This window comes from Marmota monax, unplaced genomic scaffold (assembly GCF_021218885.2).
Source record: "Marmota monax isolate L192 unplaced genomic scaffold, Marmota_monax_Labrador192_F-V1.1 WCK01_AAM20220418_F8-fsc00083, whole genome shotgun sequence".
NCBI classification, from domain to species: domain Eukaryota; kingdom Metazoa; phylum Chordata; class Mammalia; order Rodentia; family Sciuridae; genus Marmota; species Marmota monax.
In genome coordinates, this window is record NW_026692848.1 from 2,603,222 (window position 1) to 2,617,273 (window position 14,052).

The 14,052-nt window shown below is 54.7% G+C and overlaps 2 protein-coding genes across 12 annotated transcripts in view; one reads left to right on the top strand and one right to left on the bottom strand.

Moving 5' to 3' along the window:
* The window catches only part of Rps6ka2 (ribosomal protein S6 kinase A2), a 298,320-nt gene extending 286,865 nt beyond the window's left edge, over positions 1 to 11,455 (top strand). For all 4 annotated transcript variants that reach the window (XM_058580916.1, XM_058580915.1, XM_058580917.1 and 1 more), the window contains 6 exons: positions 151 to 309; positions 2,354 to 2,515; positions 4,834 to 4,910; positions 6,060 to 6,177; positions 7,560 to 7,697; positions 8,543 to 11,455. In XM_058580916.1, the coding sequence (XP_058436899.1) occupies positions 151 to 309; positions 2,354 to 2,515; positions 4,834 to 4,910; positions 6,060 to 6,177; positions 7,560 to 7,697; positions 8,543 to 8,668 (780 nt within the window). In that variant the 3' untranslated portion in view covers positions 8,669 to 11,455. The remainder of the gene's footprint in view (positions 1 to 150; positions 310 to 2,353; positions 2,516 to 4,833; positions 4,911 to 6,059; positions 6,178 to 7,559; positions 7,698 to 8,542) is intronic.
* The window catches only part of LOC124095888 (uncharacterized), a 33,309-nt gene continuing 21,956 nt past the window's right edge, over positions 2,700 to 14,052 (bottom strand). For all 8 annotated transcript variants that reach the window (XR_009227221.1, XR_009227220.1, XR_006852674.2 and 5 more), the window contains one exon: positions 2,700 to 13,796. The gene's annotated coding sequence lies outside the window, so the exon portion shown is untranslated. The remainder of the gene's footprint in view (positions 13,797 to 14,052) is intronic.

Below are 14,052 nucleotides of genomic sequence, written 5' to 3' on the forward strand. Positions count from 1 at the left end.
CCCGAGAGCCACCTGGCCTGACTGGACCAGATCATAGTCTGTCCCCCCAGCTTCTCTCCTCTGCCCAGGTCACCAGGACTGCCCTCCCTGGGCTGGCTGTGAGAGTGACAGCCAGGTCCTGGAGCTCTGTGCGCCTCCTCTGGCCCCCAGGTGTATGATGACGGCAAGTTCGTGTACCTGGTGATGGAGCTGATGCGTGGCGGGGAGCTCCTCGACCGCATCCTCCGGCAGCGGTACTTCTCGGAGCGCGAGGCCAGTGACGTGCTGTGCACCATCACCAAGACCATGGACTACCTGCACTCCCAGGGGGTAAGGCGTAGGGCAGGCGGCAGTGCTGGGGCAGCAGGGCCTCTGGGGGCAGCTGGAGCCTGCAGGAGTCCTGGCTTCCAGGCAGGACGGTCCCTGAGCTCCCTCCAGGGAGGACATCCCTGAGTTCCTCCCAGGTCACAGCTAGTCTGTGCCTCCACGAGGGAATAAGGAGGAAAATGCTCTTTTCCCTCCACCCATCTGAGGCTCATTGGCAGAAGATCTGTAAAATAGACCGATGGAAGGCCGGGGAGCAAGAGAGGAACAGACAGTTATTCAGGGCAGCAGCTGGGCAGGTGGACCTATGGGAACTGGTGGAAGACCAGGGCCATTTAGCTCTGTTCTGTCCCGGGCTGATAGGGTCTAGATCAGACCTATCTAGGTACCTATCTGGTACATTCTGCCACCTGTCTAGGGTCTAAAGTCATTTGTGCCCGTAGTGTGTCCTGGAGTTGAGTTAATAAGTCACATTTACTTCTATCAACTTTAGCCAAAATAAAACCAAAAAATTCTCTGGCCTTGATAAAAAGAAGTTTAGAATTTTCATTACTGGCAATGTGTGAAGCTGGATTCCTTAACAGAGGCACAGGATACTGCCTGCAGAAAGGGCAGCGGCAGCTGGTCTTCACGTAGCCCTCACACGTTCCGGGCTGAGCTAAGCTCATCAGTTACTGAATCCTAAAGTCTAGACCATGTCCTTTGCACGGACAAGGAGACAGAGCACAGGAAGGCTAAGGACCTCACCTCTGGTCACACGCTGGCTGCAGACGGCACTCCTAGCCTCCTGGGGAGCAGCCAGCACAGGAAACCTCTCTCCACCTGCCTCTCTTTCCTTTCCAGCATTCTCATGAAGCCTGCAATTCCGTCTTGGCCAGCTGTCTGCAAGGTGTAAACCTTCAAAATGTTATCATCTCGGAACTGTCATCCCAGCTACTGGGGAGGTTTAGGCAGGGGGAGCACAAGTTCAAGACCAGTCTGAGTGACTTAATAAGACCCTATCTCAAAATAAAAAGGGCCTGGGATGTAGTTCAGTGGCAGAGCCCTTGTCTGGCATGCAGGAGATCCTGGGCTCGATCACCAGCACCATTGAAAAAAAAAAAAGTAGTTGATCTCTGAATAGGAGAATATTCTCCCAGGACAGAGCCATACAGTGGGTCCTTTTTGCATAGTCTGGGGGTGTTAAGTATGTTTTCCCCAACAGTCAAACTCTAGAGCAGCCTCTTTGGATGAAGGTTTTGCAGATGTTCTTCTGTTTAATAGTGTGTGTGTGTGGGGGGGGGGGGGTAATGGAACTGAAACCAAAACCTTTCATCTCCTTGCCCTTGGGAGTCTTTGAACTGAGCCTGATTGCCAGAGCGTGTCCCTTTAATTTCCCTCATGGTCCTCTCCCTGGGTTGTAACAGAACAGTTGGGACATTTAGGTCCAAGCCAGGAAGGCACACGCCACATGTCCTCACAATGGTCCTCTGTTCCCTCAGAAGACATCGCTTTGTGCCCTAAATAGCTGGTCTGCTTTGAAGTGGCGCCAGCACTGCCATGGTGACAGCTTTCACTGTCCGGTGGCTCATGCTCCCAGCGCAGATGCCTCACGCCGCACAGATGCACTTACAGAGTGTCTGTGTGGCCCTGAGTCCCAGCCATTGTCACCGAGTCAGCACACCAGTGACAGTAGTACTCACTGGTGCGCCCCAGCCCCTGCAGTGCCTGGCCATAGTGGGCACAAGGTCTACAACTAGGAACACTTTTATTCCTGTTTCCTTGCCTTGCCCTTTGGGCAGTGCCCCACTGAGCCGTCCCCTTATCTAGGACAGGTGCTTGTTTATTTATCGGCTCATCCATTCCATCATCGTAAAAGCAAGCGTGTGGGTGCTTGGTCTTGAGTGACCGGCAGGAGCGAAGGGAGACGGGGCCCTCTGGAGCATGAGCTTCTGGTCACACGGCTGGCTCGCCTGCTGCCCTAGGACCTGGCCTAAGTGCCCAGTGCCCTTCCCGCCTGGCACGCCTCCTCTCTCCTGCTCACGCTTGCCTCGCGATTCCTGCCCTGCAGGTTGTACACCGGGACCTGAAGCCAAGTAACATCCTGTACATGGACGAGTCCGGAAACCCTGAATCCATCCGAATCTGTGACTTTGGGTTTGCCAAGCAGCTGCGAGCCGAGAATGGGCTGCTCATGACGCCCTGCTACACGGCGAACTTTGTGGCCCCTGAGGTAAGGCCCCTCCCACCCAGGGAAAGTCAAACCCCTTGGACCCAAGGAGGTGCCCTGCCTCTCCCACAGCCAAACCACTGGAGGGCTGAGGTATTAAGGCAGCTCCATGTGCATCTGCAGCGCCACCAGAAAGTACCAGAGAGAACCTGCTGCAGGGAATCAAGGCATCAGCCAATCTCAACAGTAACTGTTACCATTTTACTTTCCTAATTGAAAAAACTTAAGTGGCAACACTTCCTGTAAAACGTGCCGAGGATCTGGATCAAATCTGCATGCCTGCTACTGTGATGAGAGGCAGGGCCTCCAGGCTTCTTTCACAGCAGAGGGAGATGAGTGTTCTTTGCACTATAGTTCTTGCTCCAAAGTGTCAGCAGCCGCGGGATTCAGAACACCAGGGTTCTGAAGGCTCGCCCACAGGCACAGGCCCTCCCTCTCCCTGCCCCTCACTGCAGAGCATCTCAGCAAAGCCATCTTGTGGACACCCCTTCACAAGCTCACTGGAGCCAGATCCTTTGGGGGCTCACGTCCCTGATGTGTCCATGACAACCACTCTGGTGGGGAACATAGGGATGGAGCCGCAGGGGTGAGGTGAGAGAACAAGAGGATCAGGGATGGAGAGGGCTTTAGACTCTGGGTTCTTCTGGTTGAAATTGTCAAGGCTGCTGTGGAACAAGTGTGGTTGAATGCACAGCAAGTCCTGGGGAGTCAGGCCTGGCACCTGATGGGGCCCAGCAGAGGAAACCCACGGCCACAGCTCACGCCTGCTGCCCCACGCCTGGTGCGGGTTGAGATGCAGCTGGGGCAGTAGGGCAGGGCCAGGAGGCACTGAGAGGTTCTCCAGGAGCTCTGCGTCTGCTTAAGCAACCTGTGGCCCCTTTGAAAATAACCTGGCTTTAAGTTCCACAGTGCCTCATATCCAAGTTAATATTGATGGGCCTGCAGAGGGGAAAGTGATTGTTCTTCAGCCATTACCAGTTCTTTGTTGGAATGAACCCTTGGAACAAAGACAGATGAGCAAGAAAAAATCAAACAGGTTTTGGTCACGTCGGGTATGGGAGCCACTCCACAGTGGGGCGCTCTAGGAGCTGCCCAGAGCTCTGATTCTGAAGCATCGTCCACCCAGAACAGGGGCCTCTTAAGGAAGTAACAGGACAGAGGAGCACCCAGAACCCCTGGGCAGCCACTGAGGGGAGGGCCTGACAGCAGGTGTCGGCTGATAGTGATGCTGGCCCATGTTGTACTGCAGGCAGGCCCAGGGATGTTCTGTCCTCATGAACCTGTGTCATCTTCAGGGAAATGGAGGGCGGACAGAGAGCTCTCCTGCACTGACTGCTTGGCTCTCAGCTCAACAGCCTCAGGCCAGCAAGGCGTGTTTGGAGAGGCACGTTCTGGGGTCCCAAGGCCTTGGGTCTGTTGACTAGAGAAGGCTGTATTGTTGAGTAACTCGGCCATTTTTACAAAGCACTGCTGATTTTTCCTGTGCTCACTGTATGGACAGAGTATGTACGGCTAGCTGCGTTCATAGGTGCAGGACAGGCACTCTCAGCATGCTCAGCGATAGAAGGTCACTGGCCAGTGGATCACGAAGCTGGAGCTTGCATCTGGAGCTTTCAGTTCCTTCAGTGTGTGCTGGCTGCGCCTGCGTGTCACAGCACAGCTCTCAGGGGCAGGGAGGCACAGACGTAAGGCAGGCTCCTAGCCCTTATCTCAGGGGAAGCTGACCAAAGCTCCTGACCCCATTTAATCCAGAAACCTAGGTCATCCTTGACCATCCCTGCCACTTTCTCCCCACCTTATTCAACTCTAAAAAGATCGGAGGATTGCCCTCTGTTGGAGTAGGTGATCCTAGGCCACCTCAGTAGCTCCTCCGACTACACGCTCAACAGAACTGACGCATTTCTCCACTTCTGTTCATAACAGTGTTATTTACAGTAGCCCAAAGTGAAAGCAATGCAAGGTCCATCGTGGGTGGATTGGTGAACAACATGTGTGTACACGGGATGGAATATCACTTAAAACAGAAGGGGATCCTGGCACGTGCCACACGGATGAACCTTGAAGATATCACAGTAAATGAAATAAGCCAGGCACAAAAAGACAAATATTGTATAATTCCACTTTCATGAGGTTCTGAGAGCCTGGCAAGCACCGTGGCACTGTGTGCTCTCTGTGAGGGACCCTGCTGCAGCACTCAGGGCATCTGTGTCCTAGGGAGCAGCGGGCCTGCCCTGCTATTCCCCACCCGCCCTCTGTGTCCCTGGTAGACACACTGGGCACGTGAGTTGCCTATTCAAACATCTACTGCTGTCCCTGCCTAGGTCCTCAAGCGGCAAGGCTATGACGCGGCATGTGATGTCTGGAGTTTGGGGATCCTGTTATACACCATGCTGGCAGGGTAAGAATGGCCTTACAGGGTGTCAGTTGCAGGTGGCAGAGCCCCCTGTGGCTGGTCCCACCCTGGCACATGTGGGGGCAGATGCCTGCCGTGTGTAGGCAACACGCCTAGGTTTCTCTCAGACTTCTGAAGAGCAAGAATAAGAAATGCAGCCATGCATTTTCCTCCAACTCTGCCTGTCAACAAAACTCCCAGGCCTTGTGCCTTCTAGCCCGTGTTCTCTCTGCTACACATGCCACTCTTGAAAGGAGCCACATCTGTGCCTGAGAAACATCCTCCTGAGCCAGAGGCATCTGCCGAGGCTTCTGGGTCAAGTGGCCTCTTTGAAGGTGCTTGCCAGTTAGTGACTCTCACAGCTACCAGACACATACAGGCTAGTCCAGTGACAAGATGTGTGGCCTTATAGCAAGAGACCTTGTCTGCCCCTGGACAGGTCCCCCTTCACTAGCTCTGAGTCCTTGGTGAAGCCCCAACCTATAAGTGAGGAGAGGCTTCTTCTAACCAGGAAGGACTGGGATCCTACAAGAGCCACTGGTTCCCTGCGTTTGCAGGTCTGTGGAGCCCGTGTTGGACATAGACCCCATCCTGCCTGCTGTGGCGAAGGCCCTCACAGGAGGAGGCTGGCCTGTCTTAGGTGTTGCATGATAACCCTACAGTTAGCATCCCCCACAAGGGGCAGGGCTTTGTGGTCCAGGTTTGGCAGAGGAGCACAGAGCTCTTGCTGACACCATGGGTCACCGTGCCATCTCTCATGCTGGTCACATGGTGCTGTCTGCGCCTGGCATATTGCATGCCAGTGGGCTTGTGACCATTACCATTCCCACCACTGTATTAGTTACCCGTTTTGCAACTGAGACTTAAAGAATTGGTTTGTCTAAGAACCCAGAGCTAGTAATGGATCAACCTTGGGTCTCTCGGACCTTAAGCCTCGGCTCTCATCACTACACCATAGAAACTGCATCCCCAGCACAGTTCCACATCAACCATGTGGGGAAAGTCATGTTAGGAGGCACTTTAGCTTCACCATGAACCTGGGGCTTAGAAAACACCAGGGGAAAGAAAGCAGTCCTTCCCTTTAGCAACAAAGTGTCAGTGTTTAGTGTAGATTGTAAAATGAAACTCATTGCCATAAGTTCACCCCTTACACAGATTCACCCCTTTTGCAAATGGACCAGATGACACTCCAGAGGAGATCCTGGCCAGGATTGGCAGCGGGAAGTATGCCCTCTCGGGGGGCAACTGGGACTCGATATCCGACGCGGCAAAGGTGAGTGCACGCCCAGTGTTCCCGCTTCCCACTCCTGGAGGCTCTGCAGGATCCAGACTGCTGAGAGGCCCTGAGGGTGCCCTCCACATAAGCAGTGGAGAGACTTTTCTCCTAGGATTCTTAAGCCTCATAGCTGAAAAACTACTGGTGGAGGAAATGGGGCAGGATATAGTGGAGGTGATGGTAATGTGCGTCCTGTGGAGGTGACGTTAGTGGATGTCGTGGAGGTCCCGTGGAGGTGATAGTAGAGGACATAGTGGAGGTGGCAGTAGTGGAGGTCCTGTGGAGGTGATGGTAGAGGATAGAGAGGAGGTGATGGGGCAGGTGATGGTGAAGGGAAGGCAGCTGTCTTTAGGGTCTCGGGCGCTGACACCCCAGGACTCCCAGCTGCACACCCACTCTGTCTGAAGTGCGTATAGGAATTGTCTTAATTCTCTATTTCCAAAGCTGAGCCTCAGGCCAAGATTAGGTGCCCATGCTTGTTTGGAAGGTGGTCTTGGGGACTTGGAACAGGGGCACCTCCAGGAAGGATTAAGGAGGGTCATGTTTTCAACACTGAAAGGCACTGGACTTCTCTGCAGGGGGCACTGTTGCCGCACGTAGCGTTTCTCCCTTGAGGTGATGTCCATACCTTCTCTGAACCATCCTCCTCCACATCAGGCGTGCTCCCTGATGCCTGTGTTCCAGGGCGAATGTGGTGCAGGGGCTCAAGGAAGGAGAGTGGAGAGAACGTGAACCTCGCCCTGATCCTCCCTGGGCGGTGCCATGGCAGGTGCCATGGCTGTAGGGCCCCAAGTTCAGAGCAGGGAGGTGAGGTCTGCCTCCTGGTGATGAGGCGTCACAGAGCAGATGCATCCAGCACGCAGATGTTCCAGGTCTTGTGTGCAATGCAGGTGTGTGCCACACTCATGTGTGGCTCTGTGGGAGGTGGACCACTGTCTTCAAACACTGAGGGATTTCTGTTATTACCTTACCACCAAACAAGAATTGCCTTGTTTGAATGAGGGCCCACTGGCATAGGTAATGGCTGCAGATGGTCAATTCTACAGCGACTGTTACTCGGAGTGAATATCTGTAGATAGTCCTTAATAAAACGTAACTCCATGTTGTTGAGTTGGTTTCTCTGTGTGGGATGTTCATCATTTCAACTTCTCCCTTTGGAAGGATATCATTTCACTAAAATAGTATTTCAGCACCTCTGCGCATCATTGAAGGTTCCCTTGAAGGTAAGACTTTAGTGAAAGGTCGGCCTTCTCAGAAGGCCGAGTTGGTGATGGTTGAAAAGCACGTGCATGCTCATGACCATGGACTGTAGCGGCTTCCTCCCAGAACCACTCTGACCACCCAACACCCTCCCCCACTCTGCTCTGCTGTCCCCACAGGACGTTGTGTCCCGGATGCTCCACGTGGACCCACAGCAGCGCCTGACAGCAGTGCAAGTACTAAAACACCCGTGGATTGTCAACAGGGAGTTCCTGTCCCAGAACCAGCTGAGCAGACAGGACGTGCACCTGGTGAAGGTACCAGCCAGCAGTGGGGACACACAGTGGACACGGGAAACCTAGAACAGGTCTGACATCTCAAGGTTCATTTGAGGAGACCAAAGTGCACCAAAGAGTCACCAGTTGCAGGCACAAACAGGTGTCCTTGGGTCCTGTCATACCTTTCATCGCACATATGCAGTCACATGCAGGGCTCAGGTTTGCATGAGAATGTCTGCAGGTGGGGGGTGGCAGGTGCCATGGCTGTAGGGCCCCAAGTTCAAGAGCCCTCAATTCTAGACCAGAGGCCTACAGAGGTCCCCATCAGCAGCTGACACTGGGAGCACAGTCATCTCTCAGGCAACCCTGTTTCTGGACATTTCTAAGAAATGTGCACAGAGCCCGCCCTGCAGGACTTGCTCTGTCCCATGTGGAGTGGTCCATTCTGGGTCCATCCCGGTGAATCAGAGCGGACCTAGCATCATCCGTGCCTGTGCACACGGCTCCAGAGTGAAAACTTGAGCTCAACACACCCCGGCACTGGCTGGAGATGTGTTCCTGGAGACCCACAGGCCCCAGCACAGGCCTGGCCTCCCCGTGAGAGTGAGGGGATCACGTGACCTCCTCCTGGGGCTCCACGTGATCCTGAATACCCCAGGCACGAGCAGCACATGAGGCTGGCGTGGGATGGTGGCAGGGTGCAGTGGAAATAAAGCATATGGTGTGCCACTGCCCATGGGCACTTCAGGAGCTCGCTGCCTGGTTCTCCAGCAGCCCTGGAGCGAGGTCCCATCCCCCACCTTGCCCGGGGGCATGCACGTCTCCAGCTCCTATGCAGGAACAGGTGGGCACATGCTCAGCCCCGCCCTCCCCTCCTCTTGCAGGGTGCCATGGCAGCCACCTACTTTGCTCTGAACAGGACGCCTCAGGCGCCACGGCTGGAGCCTGTGCTGTCCTCCAGCCTGGCCCAACGCAGAGGCATGAAGAGACTCACATCCACCAGGTTGTAGTGGCCACGGCCAGACGCTGCCCTGCCTCCTGCCCAGCATCCTCTCAGGCTCGCAGACGCTGCCGCAGGGCCCCACTTGTGGCACCTCGAGGGACCACACATCCAACACGAAGGCAGAGCTGGCCTTCGCTGTTTCTGTGTTTCCTTTTTGCCCAGAAAGGGGCCTGACCTGGTGACTTCTCTGAGCCACACCACAGCAACCTTGCCACCTGCTCTCCTTCAATTCTGAGCGAAACCAAATGAGCGCACATCACCTCACATTGCCACGTTGGAGCCAGGTCCCCTTGGTCTCGGGGGCTTTTCATGTCATGGCTTGTGTTTATGGGGAGACATCCTTTCCAGCCTTGAAGCCAGAGATTGGTCAGATCCCCTCCATAGGCATCCCTTATTACAGAGGAGGACCACAGTGTGGTCTAGCCGCTGCCTGGGTTAGCACTGGGGCCTCCAGGTTAGATACTTGGTCCCTGCAAAGCTGTCCAAAGAACTGTCCCTTATGCCCTCCGACACCTGAGTAAGGTGCGGGGTGGACTCCTGCTTCCATCACTGCCTCGATCAGGGCAGAGAGCCCACCCAGGAGTCAGGAAGCAGGTCTCTGCTCCCAGACCCCCAGTTCACCAGTGCAGAGTGGACCCCCCCGCAGGAGCAAGCAGGGCAGAGCTCCTGTCGCCCCACAGAGGCTCGGAGCATGCTCCCACCCCTGGCCTCTGGTCCAGGGGGGCCCCTCTGGAGGGTACAGCTCTGCTCTGCCAGACACCGTAGCCCCGCACATGCCCACCCAGGCGGAGGGTCCACTGTGTTCACCCTCCAGAGAACTGCAGAGTTTGAGGAGTGGGCTCTTCTGTCTCCCCACCCTTCCTCAGGCCTTCTGGAGAGGACAGGCAGACGAGGCCCACCCAAAGGCAGAGGGCCCTTGTCTCCACCAGGAGGGAGGCACTGAGTGGGGCTGTGGTCTTGTGCTGTTTTGTGTTTCTGTTACTTAGATCTGTTTTTAAATCGACATTTCAGTGATGTCCAGTGTCCCTGGTGCGGTGTGTGCCCTGGAGGGCCCTTGGCACAGGGCGGGCCCAGCTACGCACCTTTGTGGAATAAAACCAAACGAGAAGCTTCCTGGAGGCCGGCCCAGGCCCAGCCTCCAGGAGTGACTCCTGTGGTCCCCGAGCTCCAGTAGGGATGCTGGGCTACCCCCCACAGGCTCCACGGACGCTCCGTCTCTCTCTTTCCTCCGTCTCATTCACCCTAGGACCCAGCTCCCCGCTCCCCAACAAAGTGCTGCGTTCTGGAGAACTCTCCTTAGCTTGGTCTAATTGTTTTCAGGCCTTAAAATATAAACTTGTTTCACAAGCTTTATTCCATGAGGCTTTTTACTTTGTTTAGAGAACCCTGAGAGGTGGGGTTCAGCTTGCATACCTGCTCCCGCAGTGCTGCTGGGCGTCCTCTTGTTTTCTCCGTGCAGAACGCTTTTCCTCAAGGCTACACTGATATCCCGATGGCTGTGGACTTTGGCTTTGGATAATCTCACTTCTTGTCAGAAACCTAGGGAAAAGGGGTGGCCCCAGTCACGGTTCACCCTGGAAATGAGCAAAAGACCCTTGAATCTTGCCTGCTCCATGGGCACAAGCAGCCCACAGCCGCTGGCCTGGGTGGCTGGGTTCCAAGGAGGCGAGGATGGGCAAGTGGTGAGACGCATCCCAGAGGAAGAGGGCAGGCCCGCCCTGCGCGGGCTCCATGGCCTGCGTCCTCTTCTCCAGCAGTGCCTGTTTCTATGCCTTACGCTCTAAGCCACAAGCATGCCAAAGGGACAAGGAGGCGTCACACCAAACTCTGCTTGACATGAGTCTCCCTGCGCGCCAGAGGATGTCCGCTCAGCCCTGCCGAGTCTGTGAAACGCCTGACCTTCCCACCCCCGCCCACAACAAAATGACACCCGACGTCCTTCCGCAGAAAGCCCAAAGAAGTTGTGGGGACCACCTTCAACTCAACTTGAAAGGGTGGTTTCGGAGCAGCAGGGGTGTGTGATGCCGGTGTCCCTGGACCTGCCACTAGATGAGAGGCCCCGGATGCTTTGCAGGAATGACGCAGGCTCCCAGGAGGTTCGGTCGCCCTTCCTGCCCATGCAGAGCACGTGATCCCTCTGAACAGCACACACCACAGAATCCGCCAAGAGCAACCCAGCCCACACCCAGGCCTCCTTCCCCAGGCTGAGCGGTCCTTCAGGCCACCCTCCAGGGCCCATCTGACAGTCCTCATTTGGGAGGAGCCTGGTACACACACCCAGAGTCCGCGTGGAAGACCAAGGACTCGCTCATCCCAAGGTTAGGCCTGCAGGGACTTTGCACTACACTGCGTTTGGAAGCCTGGTCAGCTTTGCAAGGGTCTATGGCCCCTAATGTCAACCAGCACTGCTTACGGTTGGCATCGCTTCTGAGGATGCGCACGGGATCTTTGCCTCGCACTTTTCGCTCTCCGTTCCATTTCGGACTTGCTTTGTTGCCCCTCACCTTTCTGAGAGTCATCGGCGTGCTAGAACAGAAGAGGACGCTAAAGGTCCCCAGGTGTGGGGGACAGTGGAGGGGACTCCATGCAGCGTCCTGGTTGTCCTGTCGAACTCGCTTCTCACCCAGCTCCTCCGCCTCAGCACTTTTGTTTACAAGCTCAGCAGTTATGTTTACAGATCGTTTCATGTCAGCGCTTTGTATTTGCGTTTGAGACAGCGGCCACTGTACAGGTATTTATTATGCTTTCCAGAATTTCAGAATAGATTTTTTTGAATAAACATGGGTTTTATGAAGTGTGGTATTTTTCTAGCACAGCAAGGGCCTCTGGACTTTCTGTGTGGTTACTGATAACAGTCCACAGACAGGCTCCTTCCTTCTCTGTCCCCTCCCACCGTGTCCACGCTGCTGCAGCCTCAGTTGCCACCTCGCCACACCTTGTGGCAGTGGGCAGATCCCTGCCTCTCCAGATGGAGCCCCTGTGTGTGCACGCGTGTTGTGCACATGTGCAGAGGAACAGTTCCCGAGTTCCTCTGTCCAGGGGCAGCGTGAGCTGTCTATGTGGGAGTGCGGGCACATGCATGTGTTCCTGCGTGTTTGTGTGTGCATTTGAGTGTCTGAAGCGTGCACTCCTGTGAGGAGCTCTGCAGTGTGTTGGGATGGGTGTGTCCATGGGAGACAGTACACAGTTGTGTTATACAGCAAAATAGATGACCCAGAGTGGCTTCGGGGACAGTCCTCTTGTGTTCTGCCACCTGGCCTCGCAGGCCCATCCTTTCTAAAACAGAAGGAAAACATCTGCACTGTTGGTCTGTGGCTCTCCTCTTCCTGCTTGGTGAATGCCCAGTCAGCGCCTGTCAGCAGGAACACACAGGCCACGTACCGTGTGCCACACCAACACGCATGCGTCTGCGACATTCATGCTGCTACGTAAACGCCCATGTTCTAGGCTGCCCTAGCAGAGTGGGAGCTCTTCCTGAACCCCACAGACTTCCGTAGAGACAGGAGCATTGGAAAGTCTGCAGGAATGTCAGAACAAACAATAGATGCTCCAGAAATCCTGCCTTCTGCCACACCCCAGGGAGTGCTCACAAAACGCAGACCAAAGATGTGTAGCTGGAAATGTACACCTTACTTTTCTATATGAATAATCCTCTGTTGTTACAGAAAATCCTCAATCCTGTGACACAGAACAACAAAATTCACTCTTTTTCAGTTTCAGCCCAAAATAGAAGGCTGAGAATCGTGAACGTCTTACATTCTGCCCCCATGTCGGCATGAGCCAGAATGCGCCCTAGCTGAAGATCAGCTCATCAGCCACCTGAATTCCCTCTGCCACACGGGGTCCCCTCTGTCACTTCCCTGACGTGTACTTGTTAGGTGCTGACGCAGGGCAGTGCTACTCCACCTGCCGCAGTGCAAACGGTCCAGCGTGGGTCTGCTTCCAGCTTTACTCTGTCTTTGGTCAGCACTGGGAAGGTTCTGGACTTTGCCCTACTTAGCGCTCTGGCCTCGAGGACCCTGGATGAAGATCCAGAGCTCCTGGGCCAGACCACATAGAAACAGCAAGAGCCCCACAAGCTCACAGGCCCCTTGGCCCCATGACTGATAGGGTGATGGAGAAGGGGCAGGGCGGATTTGGCACACATTGAATGTGTCACAGCTGGGGGCCCCAACGTAGAAAACCCCAGCATTCAAGGGGGGCTGCACACAGACCCACCTGCCGTTGGCTCGGGAAGGGTGCTACTTTATCCCACAGGCAGGACGCGCCTGCCCTGTCCTTCACCTGGAGGAGAAGCTGCTCTGTCACCCCATTGTCCCTCTAGAGGTATCCTCTGGAAGGTGGCAGAAAGCCTCCTGCGGAAATGCAAGAGACCCTGCAGATTTACTTCCCATGCAGTTAAGTGGCACAGGTCTGTCACTGTTTTCCCAAATGCTGAAATGAGTGTGGTGCCAGCATCCACTGAGGCCTGGGAGAGGAAGGCGTGGCTGTGCGGGGCCATACCTTACCTCAAGGGTGTCTTTTATAGGACTTTTCCTTCTTGGCAGTGCTGGGGATCCAAGCCAGGGCCGCCCGCATTCAGTCCTGCGGAGGCACCCTCCCCTCATCCTGGCTCCCCCACCCTATCATCCCAGTCCCCTGTCAGGAGGAGCACTTGAGCCCTGGAGTTTGAGGCCAGCCCGGGCAACATAGCACGACCCCATCTCAAGAAATAATTCTTTAAAAATCAATTTTAGTATATGACATCTGTCCAATTTGGCTATTTGTCATTTTGCTCTCATGAGGAAAAACATCAGGCAGACAGACAGCATAGCAATCATCTTCAGTTGCTCTCCTTACCACCCCCAAGCTCGGGCCAGGAGGCCAGCATTCTAAGCAATGGCTCTGGCTTCACTGGGGTGTGACAGTACCGGGTCCCAGTCCAATTGCTCCCGGCGTCGTCCTGTGGCTTACTTACCCACACCCCAGGGAGCGGACACTGACCTTAGCGCCCCATGTTCTGCTTCTGGACGCAGGATAGACAGTGGAGTTGGACACTTTGGCCAGGTGGAGATGTGACAAGACCCACAGGCTCCGCATTCTACTTCTTCCTTATTCAAAATGATGGACTTGGGAACCCGGAGTCAGCGTGAGTGCTTTCAGAGGAAAGGGGTTTTAAATGAATTAAGATCAGAATCAGGCTCATCACTGAGTCTAAGACCCGTTGTTGTAGCCCAAAATTTCACTCATAACATTAAACCTTACCCTCGTTATAAATGCTCCCACCAAAATCTAGAAAACCTCCAAGGAATTCCAAAACCACAAAGACCTCAATCAAAAAGAATTTTATATGAACAGTAGCCAAAGTCATCTCTAAACCCTATCCTCGAGGATAGTGATAAAATAGTGAAA